Source organism: Periophthalmus magnuspinnatus, chromosome 17, assembly GCF_009829125.3.
Source record: "Periophthalmus magnuspinnatus isolate fPerMag1 chromosome 17, fPerMag1.2.pri, whole genome shotgun sequence".
Lineage (NCBI taxonomy): Eukaryota > Metazoa > Chordata > Actinopteri > Gobiiformes > Gobiidae > Periophthalmus > Periophthalmus magnuspinnatus.
Window position 1 is genome coordinate 13,089,981 of NC_047142.1, and position 15,230 is coordinate 13,105,210.

At 46.0% G+C, this 15,230-nt stretch overlaps 1 protein-coding gene across 1 annotated transcript; it reads right to left on the reverse strand.

Moving 5' to 3' along the window:
* Window positions 1-4,196: 4,196 nt before the first annotated feature.
* Window positions 4,197-8,492, reverse strand: ptmab (prothymosin alpha b). Its single transcript, XM_033982440.2, has 5 exons — window positions 8,342-8,492; window positions 6,200-6,265; window positions 5,814-5,898; window positions 5,492-5,577; window positions 4,197-5,031 (listed from the first exon to the last, which is right to left on the reverse strand). Exons 1-5 carry the CDS (start codon window positions 8,381-8,383, stop codon window positions 4,987-4,989), a joined length of 324 nt encoding a protein of 107 aa, XP_033838331.1. The 5' UTR covers window positions 8,384-8,492; the 3' UTR covers window positions 4,197-4,986.
* Window positions 8,493-15,230: the final 6,738 nt, after the last annotated feature.

Below are 15,230 nucleotides of genomic sequence, written 5' to 3' on the forward strand. Positions count from 1 at the left end.
ATTTAAACAATAGAATGGGATTTTCGTCACTAAATAGTAGTAAATTTTTTATATTCCCATGTGGCCTTATGTCTGTGTAATCCCTCAATCGTCCAAGTAGCTTCATAGTGGTCCATGTGTGTATACTAGTCTATGTGTCTTATACTTGTTCTGATACAGCTCAAGATCATTTTAAAGCTTCTCTAAAAGTTAATTTCTGTCCTGCGAATGTGACTTTTTTAGTTTGATATCTGCTCAATGAGATACTTTTGACAACCCTAGTAACAACATTACTTTTTATAAACTAGAACTTTTGTAGGGGGCAGAAACAGGATCAGCCCAGTCCACACTATGCTCCACATTCACTGTCCTGAACTGACACACTCACCTCCGCCCCCCAGTGGAAATGTACTGTACTACAAACCCCACACAAATGTTTTTACAGTACAAAACAGAACCAAAGTGCGCTTCCAGTATCTTCACTGTGATACATTATTTGACCCACAGAGACACTGAAACAGGTGAATGAATGACTACATGTCCAACAGTCACCAGATGGAGAGCTGTCCCAGAGCAACCTGTTTTTTCGGGAAGGGAAAACTCCCAAAAAAAAAAAAGTTCCAGTGGAAACAGGTTGTGTATGTGACTAGGACTGAACCAACACTAAACCAGGCCTGAACCAGGACTGAACCAGGACTAAACCAGGATTAAACCAGAGCTAAACCAGGACTGAACCAGGACTGAACCAGGACTAAACCAGGATTAAACCAGAGCTAAACCAGGACTGAACCAGGAATAAACCAGGGCTAAACCAGGACTAAACCAGGTCTGAACCAGGACTAAACCAGAACTGAACCAGGACTAAATCAGGACTGAACCAGGTCTGAATTAGGACAAAATCAGGACTGAACCAGGACTGAACCAGGATTGAACCAAGACTAAACTGGGAGGAGAAAAGAGAAAATCAAGACTAAACCAGGACTAATACAGGACTGTTGCTTAGGACAGAACTAAACCTGATGTGAATCCATTTCCAAATTAGATCAAACTGTGAAAGTGAAGTCCCTTGATAAACATGTTGAGTTGTGTTGGATGGAGGACAGTGTTATAAATAATAAAAAGACCCTCCTGATCTTAAAACCTGCAGGCGGTGCTGTTTCTGTGTCACCGGAGAACAGTTTTGATCAAAGGCTTCCACACTTTGGATAGAGACTTCTTAAAGAACACATATGATGCATTCTTGTGGCTTTAATTCCCTCTTACACATGTTTTGCTCACTTTGGGATTTTCCTTTATTTTTTCCAGTATCAATGAACCATGCATGTCCCTAATTGGTTATTCCACCTGTCAATCACGCCTATTTAAAATGGTGAGATTTACCAGTTAGCAGACTCAAGTCTTTATATTGAAGAAGTGTGTATTCAACATCCCAAGCCAGGTTTGTGAGCATAAAAGCAGCACAGGAGAAGGGTTTTATCTATGACAAAACAAAACAGGCAAAATTCAAACAGAGCATTTTTCAAACTTTAAAAACTTTTGTGTGGTTTCTGGTTGTGGTTTGTGGTCTGTGTGATCTGGTCCTCCTCAGGCATGTGTCCTCCATGTGCTGAGTATGTGCAGAATTCACCAAGGATACTCAGGTCTGTCCTTCACTGCACTGGTAAATCTACCCATAATGCACCACTGGGTTTTGAAATTTTAGATGGTAGGGACATGTGCATCAATTCTAACATACTTATAACTGCTGTTCTAATTTATGCTAGAATGGATACCTCTAGAAAAGTACAAATTAACTTTTGTTGTGAAGTTGCAAAGTAAAATTTGGAAAAAAAAACCCACATGATCAATATTTGACACAACAAACTGTAGAACTACTTTTATTTTATATTTTTATTATTACACGACACCCAACAAGTCACAAATCAGTAGTGTTGGAACCTTAGTCAAAAGTGAAGAAGCTTCCTGAGTCCTTCTGGTCTCACCTCTGGTTTCTGCCCTGGTCTCAGTCCCAGTGTGGTTTTCCTTCACCTCCCTCTGCTCCTTGTGTTCAGCTTTTGTCTGAAGGGCCCTCCTCTGCTTCTGTCTGAGATTCCTCTCTTCTACTCCTGTCTGAGGTTCCTCTCCTCTGCTCCTGTCTGAGGTTCCTCTCCTCTGCTCCTGTCTGAGGTTCCTCTCCTCTGCTCTTGTCTGAGGTTCCTCTCCTCTGCTTCTGTCTAAGGTTCCTCTCTTCTGCTCCTGTCTGAGGTTCCTCTCCTCTGCTCCTGTCTGAGGCAAGTTTATTTGTATAGCACAATTCGTACACAAGGTAATTCAAAGCGCTTTACAGAATAAAAAAGACATTAAAATCACACAAATAAAAACATAAATAATCACAAATAATCATCAGAAAATTACCTTAAAAGAGAAGAGTGCAGAATAAAACCCTTTCAGTCATATGCACAGCTAAACAGAACTGTTTTGAGCCTGGATTTAAACATTGTCAAAGTAGAGGCCTGTCTCACATCTTCAGGAAGACTGTTCCAGGTTTAAGCTGCATAAAACTTAAACGCTGATTCTCCATGTCTGAGGCCCCTCCTCTGCTCCTGTTTGAGGTTCCTCTATTCTGCGTCTGTATGAAGGACTCCCCTCTGCTCCTGTCTGAGGTCCCTCCTCTGCTCCTGTCTGAGGTCCCTCCACTACTCCTGTCTGAGGTTCCTCTTTTCTGCTCCTGTCTGAGGCCCCTCCTCTGCTCCTGTTTGAGGTTCCTCTATTCTGTGTCTGTCTGAAGGACTCCCCTCTGCTCCTGTCTGGGGGCAGCAGCGCAGCTCTTTGCTCTTTTACGAGACTGTAAGTTTGTGCCTGGAGCTTTACAGCAGGATTTCTTCAGAGCACATACACCAAGAGGCTCTGCTCAGTAATGATACACCTCCACCCAACCTCCCCTGGCCCTCACAGCCCTTCATGGAGCTAAGGCAACCTCTACACCTGTCCTTACAGCCTTCCACTGCCACCTACCTGCCTCCCACCGCCACCAAGCTACTGCACCCCCTCCACCTGTCTGCCCCCATCTCCCCATAACCACTGAGCTACTGCCCTTACACACCACCACTGCACACTCTACACCTACAAGCTCTCAGCCTCCACCGCTCCGCCTGGCCGCCCCTATCACCACCACTATCCAGTTACTGCACCTTCACACCTGCTCCAGCTGGCTTCTATCCACCAAAACCAATCTCCACCTACTTCACCCGATCCACCTATCTGCCCACTACACCCCACCACCAACACACCCACCTGTCCACCTACACCTAGTCAGCTCCCATCTCCCCATAACCACTGACACGGGCTCCACCTGGCCCCTACCAAAACCCAAAACCAAGCTCCATCTACCCTGACCACCCCACCTCCTTTATCTGCCTCCACCACCACAATCACCTACCTGCTAATTTTACTTAGCTGCTGTTCTCCATTAAATGATCAAAATAAGGTGTTTTTTTTCCCCTTGATCTTGTTAACATTTTCATTTATGTGAACAGGACAGTAATTACAGACATGCTAATGATAAACTAGATCAAAATGTTTTATATATTTAAAATATAAATGCTATACTGCTTTTATTACATCACATAACACAATGTCCAACAAAGTAATTACAGGATTTTTAGTACTGTAATTAAAATCCTGGTTTTATAGAACAATAACCTTGATTGTGAGAGAGCAAACTGCAATGTGGAATTGCTTTCTGAACTAGTAACTGTCAGTGTAATTCCACTGCATCTCCTCCCCCACCACCTCTTACTTTTATTTTATTATAGTTCTAGATACACAAACCTATATATTTGTGCTTTTTGACATAACTGTATTGCCATTTTTGCTATTTTCATTGTTTATTTATTTTATTTGTTTTAATTATTTAAATACTTTTTACTATTATTATTATTATTATTTATTTTTTTATTTTGGTTACTTTATCTACCATTTTCCTTGTGGCCAATTATTCCACATTCAACTTAATACTTTTTGATGAGAATTTGATTACAATATGAGATCATAATATTTTATCTTTACTATTAGCAAATCACAACTCAAATTTTAGCGACCTATTTTGGGTCCATTTTGTTACTAGCCTTAACTCCTACTACTAGCTATGAGGAGACAGGCACGTTTAGCGCTCCTATGTCGTCCCCCGCTGGTTGCCGCTGGAATTCCATGATACAATAAAGCCATACACAAAGAGGTACAACTCACAAAATAAAAGTCCGGTTTATTGTCAAACAACAAACTTCGCACATACACCGAAACAGGCCGTCAAAACGTAAAGTCGCCGACAAAAACGAAACCAAACAAAATGAACAACAGGAAAAAGAAAAAACAGGCTCTTCTTTGGCCTTGCCCTCCCATACAAACAAACTAGTTATGGTACAGCTAAGTACATACATTAAATTCACTGGAATGCTCTGAGTTCAACGGCTTTAAGAGAGGTTGCTGTCTTGTTTATTTTTTTCTTGTATATTTTTCGACAAGCCATCTGTCAAAATATCATAACATGGTCAACCAAGTCAATAAGCACCGATTGTTTAGCTGAGAGATATCGCTGCCTATCGTGAGCGCCTACTGTAGGAGAGACAGAGAAATGCATGGGTCCACCTCCACCCTTCTCCAAACAATATGTACAAAAATATAAAATGTAAATAAAAATACAAACAAATTCTCCGTTAGTAAAGTTGTTGAAAGCCGGAATTCTGCGCCGGAATGGGCTCCTCTATAGAAAATCTGTGGCCGGGTTTTTTTTGTTGTTTTTTGCGGAAATTGGGAAATGTGGCTGTGGTTGAACTCTACTCGCTAATAATGACCATGTTGTTTTGTTTATTTAAGTTTTTTTAAAGATTTTTTTTGTCCACTTTTTTAACATTTTTAGATCTGTATTATCGAGTCCTCCAGCCCCCTCCACCTGTGACGTCGTCGAAAAAGGTCAGAGGTGAAAGATTCAGGAAGTGGTTCAGCAGGAAGTGGGTGGGGTTAAACGTATCAATCGTCGTCGCTGGTTTTCGCCTTCTTGGTTTCGACGTCATCCTAAAAAGATTGGGGAAAATTAATTGATGATACAAAACTTTAAATAAATGAATTTGTGTTGCACATTTCATATGTTTTTAGTTCTGTTTTATTTGAACTGACAAAATGTGTTTCCCCAATGGTTTTCTAGGTCAGTTACTTTTATATTTATATATATATATTTTTTTATAATAATTATTGTGTCATATTGTTTACATTTTCATAGTGTGCAAATCCATATATAATCTTTTAATATTTGAGATTTCAAAATATGTGTTTACCAATAGTGTGTTTTAGACTGGTGACAGTAGTATTTTAGCTTTGATTGATCAGTTTAGCAGTTTGCTGCATTCCTATTGGTTTGCTTAATGATAAAGGGCATTTTGATTGGTTTATTTCACATTTCTGATTCATAAGTTGAGGTTAAAAGTATCCTGATTGGTCCATTTTAACTCTAGGAGCACTGATTGGACATCCTCACCTCATCGTCCTCATCATCGTCATCTGCCGCCCGTTTTGTTCCGCCCTCAACGTCATCTTCATCATCATCCTCATCCTCTTCTTCGCCTGGACACAAAAAGCACTTTTGTTAATACAAATACAGGAGATAACTATGGGCCAGTCATGGGAAATGAATTGCAGCATTGAAATTTGATCTTGTTTGAGTAGTTTGGACAGATTCGTCTAAAATATTTTATGAACTCTAATCATCTAGGCCAGGAAAAAATAATTAGAACAAATCGTTCTGAATTGCTGTCATTGCTGAACTACTGGGGATGCTTTCATGTTTTGAATGTACCAACCTTCTCCATCATCTTCCTCATCTTCCTCATCCACCTCCTCCTCTTCCTCGTCGTCTACGTCAGGCTCTCCATTCTCCTCGTTGTCCTGCAAGCATCAGCCAGAAGATCAGAAGATGGAAACAAAAAATGTCCAAACCCTTGAACAGAGTTGTTATTACAGCTATGGCCAAATTAAGCACACATGTCCACTAGAGGGAGGTATTTTCCCTTTATTCCCTACAGTGAAAGCATATTATCAACTATTTTTAAAGTTTAGCCTGGGAAGTTGTCAATGTCTATTGTAGAAATCTGTCCCGTTGTAGTTTAGCAAAAGGGGGTACAGCAAACCATATCACCAGCCATAGCAGGATGCTGTTGCCAAGGCGACCAAGGAGGCGGGATCTTACCTTCCCATTGGTGGCGGCATCTTTCCCGTTCTCCTTGTCCTCCACCAGCTTCTTCTCCTTCAGATCCTGTGGAGCAGAGGAGATGGGTTAGCCCCTCTCCTCTCATTCGTTCTACTGAAGCTAGACTAGTACTTAAACCTCACATCACTGTGAGGAGCCTGTGAAAGGCGTTCAGAGCTCCTCTCCAAACCGTGAGCGGATGTACCTGCTCTAATGGCCCAGTTAAGGCGCGGAGCATTGTGGGAGCCTCTGCAGATCTCCTCCTCCCCCCTCCCCTCCCTCGCGCTTTTCTTCTCCGTACGCGTTGTAATCTGATACTTTGATGTGGCCTCAGGGGCACTGTGGGTATTGTAGTTCTAGCGTGGGTAGTTCCTGCTGCCATATGTCACGAGACACGCCCGGCCAATGCACTGCAAGTCCCACAATGCACTGCGACGTTTAAAATAACAGAAGAGAAGAGAAGGGAGAAAGGCCGAGTGGGAGGGGGAGGAGCGCGGAACGTACGCCGCTGCCGCTTGTTGTGAGGACAATAGAAGACGACACATGGCCGGTGCGCACGAACACACGCATTTAACAAATAATCTCTATTAGAGCGGTAATGTCGTGTGTCCGGTATAACAAACTAATCTTTTACTCCTGTGGCCTGCGCTCTTTGGTCAAACACATTTATTTTCACAAAGAGATACCGCGCGTATCAAAATCGAAACGCTAAAAATAGAGCAGCTGGGATTAACGGAGGCCCTGCTCTCCTTCTCCGTTCATCTGCGCATACACGGTCACGGCGCTCGGTGGTGGCGGCGGTGACGCGCGTAAGGACCGACTGGCAAAATGAGGTCGAGAGGCGAGGATTAAAGTTTTACTTGAAGCGCGTCAAAGTCCACCGCGCGGCAAGTGAAAGAGCCAGAAGCACAGACGAGGGATGTGCGAAGCCAGCACAAAGGCAGCGTCACATCACACCTCCACAGCCCGGACACGCGCACGCACATACACAGTACTCAGCCGGGCCACACGCACGCGCAGCAACACAATCAAAATGTAACCAAAGCGAGAAATACAACATTGATTCACGCACTGGGAAGAATGCAACTCGCGGCAGTCGCGCGCACAGAGTAAATAGTGGGTTTTAAAAGGAGCTTGTTGTGGGTCGTGAAGGCGGGCAGAGGACGGAAAAGAGGTGGTCTGTCTCACAAAAGAGAAAAACTTTCCCCCGAGACGGAGCACCGAGGGCTCACGGCGTACACGGACTAAAACAGGCTGAAAACAGACTGAAAACAGGTCTATTGCAGAGCCAGGCTGTCCGAGGCGAAAAGGTTTGAATAGTGAGGAGGGGGAGGGACCGCGGGATGAGTGAAGGCTGCCGCTGCTATTGCCCGGTAGTGCCTCGGTAAACAAACCGGACACGGCCCCACTCTCCGAGAGAATGGGAGAGAGGAAAGCGCCACAAGAGCATTACGCGCGGATTCGTGGTCTACCCAAACGCGCTCTGCTCCTGCCCCCACCGGCACCGCGGCTCTGTATGAAGCTTCTACACCGCGCCGTTCTGTAAAACCCACAAAAGCGCAATGCACGCGGGATTTAGCTTCGAATTAATGAGCACTAAGCGGCTCGCTCCGTGCGCTACCGGGGCCAAATTGGGGACAGCGCTTATTGAACGAGATAGGACCACCGCGAACAAACAAAGAGCCCGCCGAGCTTCGGCCACGGACAATGAGCCTTGTTTCCGTGATGCACAGCCTTCTGCAAAGTGCGTGGGTCCGTGCGCGCAGCCGGAGAGACGCGGGACACGGGGAAACTAGCCTCCTCTTCCGCGCGTAAGAGTTGTTAATACGCGGTTAATACGGCGCGCAAGGACGGAGTGGTACGAGTTTGGCCCCATTTTGCTTTTATTACAGCAGCACTTCTCACCCGCGGAGCCACATCCACCACGGGCGAATATCAAGTCTGTTATTCCGCTTCTCACGCGCGCCGCTGTCTGTGGAGACACAATGCGCTCTTCTCCTCCGGGTGATGGACTTCAGATCAATTAAAACATTTTCATCGTAATAGGAGCGAGATATGAAGCTTCGCCAAAGACATGTTTGGATGCCCGTGCGCCCTGAGGAGCGATGTTCACGTCTGGAGAGAGGAGGATTGGGCTCTTACCTTGGCGGAGATGTCGGAGACAGAGTCCAACGTGTCGGCCATTGTTCAAATAAAGAGGCGCAAACAAACGGAGGGAAAAGGTTGGGGAGATAAGTCCTTCGCCGCGGAGCTTACGGAGGGAGGCAGTGCCAGTGGCGGCTCCGAGCGCGGCCGGTAACTTTTATAGACAAGGGGGCGTAACCTGCTGGAGGTGGGCGCGCGCACACGGGCCAAGAGGGCGGGACACAGATGGGACGCGATGACGCTGCACGCACAAGAGGAACAATGGATAGAATTGCATTGAAGGACAGCCCCTGCTCCGCCAAGTCCCTCAAGTGTTCTGATTAGACCACATCAGGGTCCAATGCCGGCTATGGTGATGGTGATGTTGATGGTCCTGGTCTTGACCTGGTCCGCTCCGTGTACAGTGCCATTAAACCTTCTGTCACAGTTGTCGGTGTAATCCCTCATTGCTTCATGGTTGAGATCCTTTCTACAGTTGACAGTTGTAAATACCAGAAGTCACCCACACCACTCTGCCACAGCGGGCAAAAACAGGAAGAGTGCCTCCATGTAAATAGGCTCATAGGAAAAGTGAGGTTGGGGCCAAGTCCAGGTCTAAACTACGTTTACACCAGGTTTTACGCAGACTAAGACATGCGTTCTGATCCAGCGGCTGTGAGGGGGCATGCGCTCCAGGGGGAGAAGTGCTGTGCGTAAAAGCGCGTCCTGCAGGTTTGAACAGAGCTGTCAGGAGTCAGGCCCCGAGGCTCCTCCGCGTTTGGAAACTGTGCACACGGCACTACTGTGCAGTTTCAGTCCTCTTCTACGGAACTGAGGCCAAATGTAGCGCATCCTTCTGTCATTTACGATGGGTTATCCTTCTTTATTACGCGAGAAATTAAAACAATTGTGAAACAGACTGCTATGTAAATAAATACTAATCTGTGAACACGAGAACTACTCTGAAGTCACCTGTAATAACAACGATAAGAACACTGATTAAGGAAAACAAACTATTCCACAAAATAATAGGCTAGTAAAATCAATATAATATAGCTATGGCACATTCACCACTTATGTGACGTTAATTATTTTATTATGTTATCGAACTTGTTTCCTCTCTCCGGAAAGAGCCGAAGAGCTCCGAGTGCGCGTCGAGCTCCGAGCTGCAGCCCGTGACTGATGCAGGCTCCTCCTCTGCGCGTGCACGCACTGGTGGATGGGGGCACGCGCGGAGGAGAGTCACGCACGCGCACGACCATGGATTAGAGACGATTACGAGGCGTTCACGCGCAACCAGATGAACGGACGGGCGCCATGTTGTGAGAGGCAGAGCGCGATGTTTGTGCGCTTTATGTAACTACAAGGTCGACTAAACACGGCACCAAAAGGTTCGTTCAACTCCAAATCAAAAGTGGAAACCAAACCAAATGAAAGTGCAGAGAGTGGGGTGGTGTGGCGTAACTCTTTGGTGGGACACAGACTGCTGTGATTAAACGAAGGAGGGCAGTGTGGGGGTGAGGGGGTGCTCGGTGGCCAACAGAACCGTGCTCGTGCCTTCTGTCCTGGGTCTTACCGCGGTCCCGGTCTGTGATGTCGGTTCGGTCTTTCTCTGGGTCTGGCTTTGAGACAATGAGGACAAAGGGGGGATGGGAGCGCAGCGGCAGCCCACGTCCAGAGCTCCGCTGACGCACTCAGCCAGGCAGGCTGTTGATAGGAGGAGCGCGCCGACCAGGCAGCCCTCGCCACCAGCCGACCTCTGATTGGCTGTGAGACGGGTCAATCACAGCAAACGGGGCCGCACACCAGTAAAGCCCGGTACGGCTCCGGAGCAGGAGTCGGCCTCAAACCGAAGGGGGTTTACGGTCAGTCAGGGCCGTGTGGGCCGGAGAAGAGCTGTGTAAAGCTTACAAACATCTAACATCTAACAACATGCAAAGCTGTGGAGTCTAACTGTCCATTTAGATGCTTCTATGGTCAGTTCTAAGACACAGTGATTGTCTAGCACTCCTGTCTCTCTGCAAGAGGGTTCTAGGTTCCACTCCTGGGTCAACCGGGCCTTTTGTGTGGAGTTTGCATGTTCTCCCTGTTTCTGGCACAAATTAGTTAGTAGGTTCCTTCTGGTACTCTGGCGTCTGCCACCAACCCAAAAAATGCACAGTAGGTCAAATCTTCCAGCTAAGGTAGTCTTGATCAAGACTAGCTCACGATCTAGGACGGGTGAAATGCAGAGGACAAATTTCTTTACTTGGACAATAAAGAGTACTTTTGATTAATACACATACCACATTGATACTAATCCAAAGTTTAGATTTGTGTGTGTGTGAGAGTGAGTGCATGTGTGAGTGGTGGTGCAGCTTGACAGCCGTGCTGTTAGTCTGGGCCAGGGCTGTGGTTACTGTAGAAGTTTACCATCACTGATTGTGGGGTGAATGAATAATGCACTGTAAACCAGCTTTGAGTGTCCCAAAGACACTGTATAAATCAAATGCATTATTATAAAGCGGCCAACAAATAGATGTACTTCATAGAATGGCCCATAAAGCCATAAAGATCAGAACTGACAAATGTTTGGATAAATGATCACATATAGCACACACTAGAGGGCGCTAAAACAACAATCGTATAAAACTGCACCCATACATGAACCTTCAGATGAAAGTTGAATGTGTTTTGGTTGAGAAGACTAAGCGTGTCCCAAACACTCTGCATGTTGTTTTAGATGTGAGGTGTTTATTTTACACCAAGGATGAAACTTTTATCAGAAATGTGGGAACAGTGATGTTTGACCTTCTGAATTGTCTTCTCTGATGGAGCATTTTGGCTGGAGATCTGCAGCTCTTGGATCTTTTGGAATCAGAGGAGCTGATCTGAGGATCTCAGCAGAACCTTCACAGCCATAGTGTGGAGACATTTGAAGAATCTGCAGCTGTAAAATTAGGCTGTGAGGTCACGGAGGAGGGGCGAGCTCTGGAGGACTAAAGGGAAGAGTAAGGGGGGAGGAGGGGCAAGGTCTTGAGGAGATAAGGAGGGAGGAGGGGGGGGGGGCTAGAGGTATAATGAACATGTTGATTGGTCTAAAGGTATCCACACTTCAAACTGTTCCCCTGCAGCCAGGTGTTTGTCATCAAAAACACCTACATTTAATTAGCCAGTGCTGTGTGATGTCACATAATACTTGGAATTGTAGTGGCCACTGGAGGTAACGGACACTCTATTATTGACACAAAGCTGCAAAAATTACCTAGCTTGCACTAATATTGCCAAAAGGCACCAGAAAGTTTACGCAATGCTATTACAACACCAGGTAGGTTTACTAGGGGAAAAAAGTTGATTTGTGAGTAAAATGAGTTGTCTAACCGTCATGTGCACTTGTCCCAGAGACAGGACTGTGTGAATGTGGACACCTGAGCGTCTCCTGTCCCTCTCTGTCCCACTTTGTCCCCCAGGCTCCAGGCGTGAGCTGACACCTACAGAGCACTTGTCCAACCAGAAAAGCAACTTATGTCCTCTCCACAAGTGAGGAGGGGGATAGAGGAGAGGGGACAAAGGAGAGGGACATAGGAGGAGACAGGGGCAGGACATGGGCGGGGGTGGGGCAATCAGAAGAGCAAGCTATGTCCTCTGTAAAAGTGTGGAGGCAGAAACAAGGGGACAGTGGAGAGAAACAGTGAGAGGAGGACATTGAACCAGAATCATAACTTATGTCCTTCCTAGGAGTGAGGAAGAGGACAAAGGAGGGGGACAAAGGATGGACAGTAGGGAGGACTGGGGGAGGGGACATGTCCAACCAGAAGAGCATCTTATCTCTTTTCTACAAGTGAGGAGGGGGACAGAGTAGGGGCATAAAGGAGGAAGGGGACAGAGGACGAAGGGGAGGTACATGGAGGGAGGAAGAGACATTAAAAAGGGGACAGTAAGGAGGGAATAGAGAGGAGGGGCACTGTGAAGGGGACATTGAGGAGTGACAAGAGGGAGAGACTCCAACAAGGGGTTAGTGAAGGGGACAGAACAGACAGACAGAATAGGAGGGAGACAGATGAGAGGTAGAAGAGAGAGGGATTTAGGAGGAGAGGACAGTGGGAAGGGGAAAGAAGAGAGGAGGATGGAGGAGGAGAGGACATTGAAGTCATCTGCAAACATTCTAGTCCAAGAGATTCCTGTCCATTACCATCATAATTCCTCTCTTCTATCACAATCTCTCCATTTCTTCATACCCTTCTCTTTTTTCTCAATCTTTTGATCTCTCTCCTAGCCTTTCTCTCATTTCCTTGCACTTCCCTCTCTCTCTCCTCACTGCCCTGCTCTCTCTCCCTCTTACCGCTCTCTCATTCTCTCCTCTGTCCATCTCTTGCACTCAGTTTCCTCTTCTTCTCTCTATCACTCATCCCCCATTCTCGTCATCCCTCGCTCCCCCTCCCTCCTCCACTCTTTCTTCTCTCATCCCTCTCATCCTCTCTCTCCCTCCTCTCCTGTCTCGCATCACTTACTCTTCCTCCTCTCCCCATCTCTAACTCTCTCTCTCCTCTCTCATCATTTGCTCTCTCCTCTCTCATCCCCTGCTCTCTCCCTCCTCCTGTCCATCTTGCACTCTCTCCCCTCTTCTCTCATCCTTCCATGTCTCCCTCCTCCTCTCATCTCTCCACTCATCATTTGTCACTCACTCTTTCTCACCTCCCCTCCTCTATCCACCCCTTTCTCCCCCTCCTCCTCACTTCTCCTTCTCTTTTCATTCCCTCTGTCTCTCCGCTTTCCATCCTTCATTCCCCTTCCACTTTCTTTCCTTTCCTTATCCCTCTTTCCAGATCCCGCCTTCCCTCTCTCCTCTCTCCATCCCTAATCATCTTTCTCCTCTCGTCATGTCTCACTCTCTCCCTCCTTTCCTTTCCTCTACCCATCTCTCATTTCCTCTCCTCCTTCCCTCTCTCCAGCTCTCCCTCTTTCTCTCTTTCCCTCCATCTCTCTCTCTCTCCTCTTCTATCTATTCTCTTGGGAAGTGTTGGATTTCCTCTGCCTTAAATCAGAGGTATTACTGCCTCCCTGTGGTCATTAGCGGTCGTACAGTGGACTCAGTGTTATTATCCATATATTTCTACACAATTGTTATGTTCATTCTTTATTGCCCCGTAGACTGAGAGAGCGCAGGAGGCGGACACTTAAAGGGCCCATATTACACTGTTTTCGGATCTATGTCATAATGTTTCCTCATCAAAAACATACCCAGAGTTGTGTTTCGTTTCATTCACACGTTTAACACACAAACTCTTCATATTTAAGCTGAGTTTGTCTCTCAAACAGAAAACACTCTGTTCCACTTTATGATGTCATGTGGTAATACAGGAAGTGCTCCACTGTGTTTTTAAACTCCATGCACCTCTACAAGAATCATTTAATTTCAGCCCTGGAATTGCCAAACTCTATTGAACAAAAGGTAAAAGGTAGTTGTTCAGTTGAAAACTATCACTTCATGACATCACAAGGTGGAACAGTGCGTTTTGAGCTTTGGAGATGTAGACAGACGAATAATAAAGAGTTACTCAAACATGTGTGAATGAAACAAAAGACAACCCCAGATATTCTAACATGGTTTAAAGCTTTGCCTAATATGGGATCTTTAACTATAAATCCTTTCCAATGCCATGTCACCAGAATGTTCAAAGTTTCAAAATGGAGGCAAAATGAAGCAGATGATAATACATTCTTATCTTTCAAAAGGTACAGCACCTTTAAGTATTTCTGACTAAACATAAGCAGCGATTCTTCCAGGTTAGAACTGTCAGTTTGCTTGTCTTTTACAAAGGATACAAAAATACATATTATTTTAGTCTCAAAACAGTTCTTCAGCCTCACAAAAAGCATCATTTGAGATACAGTATGTAATTCTTCCCTCGCTCTCTTTCTCCTCCCTTCATTCTTCACTCTCTACCTTCGCTTCTGTTCTCTCAAAACACTCTGTTCCTCCTTGTCTCTCGCCATCTCTCTCTCTCCTCTCTCCATCCCTCACTCTCTCCCTCCTCTTCTCTTCTCTCAAAACACGCTGTTCCTCCTTGCCTTTCTCCATCTCTCACTCTCTCTCCTCTCTCCATCCCTCACTCTTTCCCTGCTCTTCTGTTCTCTCATCCCTCTCCTCCTCGTCTCTCTCCATCTCTCACTCTCTCTTCTCTCTCCGTCCCTCACTCTCTCCCTCCTCTTCTGTTCTCTCTCTCCCTTGCTCTCTCCATCCCTCTCACTCTCTCTCCTCCCTTCATCCAACTCTCTCTTCCTCTCTCCATCCTTTCTCTCTCTCTCCTCTCTCCAACCCACATCCTCTCTCTCTTTTCCATCCTTTGCTCGCTCTTTCCTCCTGTCCATCTCTGCATCCCCTCTCTCCACTGGCTCGCTTTCCTCTGCCCTCCCCTCTCCATCCCTCACTCGCTCCTCTATCCCTTCCTCGCTCTACCCCCTCCATCCTGCATTCTCTTTCCAGCCTTCCCTCACTCTCTTCGCTCTCTCCATCTCTCGCTCTCTCTCTCTCTTTGCTCCATCCCTTGCTCTCTCTCTCTTTTCGCTCCATCCCTTTCTCTCTCTCTCTCTTTGCTCCATCCCTTGCTCTCTCTTTCTTTTCACTCCATTCCTTGCTGTCTCTCTTCTTTCCATCCCTTGTTCTCTTTTCGCACTATTCTTTGCTCTCTCCTCACTCCATCCCTCTCACTGTCTGCTCTCTGCATCCCTCAATCTCTCTCCATCTCCTGCTCTTTTTCTTCTCTCCATCCCTCACTCTCTCTCTCTCCTTCTCTCCTCTCTCCATCTCTCATTCTCCAAACATATGATCCACAACTTCATCATTATTTGTTTGGGATCAGCTCCACAAACTTCTCATATTAATCTTAAGGCTTGACGTCTCTTCAACTCACAACAATCACATGTT

Bases quoted from the DNA above. Each gene is read 5' to 3' on its own strand.
- ptmab (XM_033982440.2), bottom strand. From the start codon at position 8,383: ATGGCCGACACGTTGGACTCTGTCTCCGACATCTCCGCCAAG. The intron at 5,578-5,813 runs GTTGGTACATTC...TTTTGTGTCCAG, and splicing joins TGAGGAAGATGATGGAGAAG to GCGAAGAAGAGGATGAGGAT. The intron at 5,032-5,491 runs GTGAGGATGTCC...CAATCTTTTTAG, and splicing joins ACGATGATGAGGACGATGAG to GATGACGTCGAAACCAAGAA.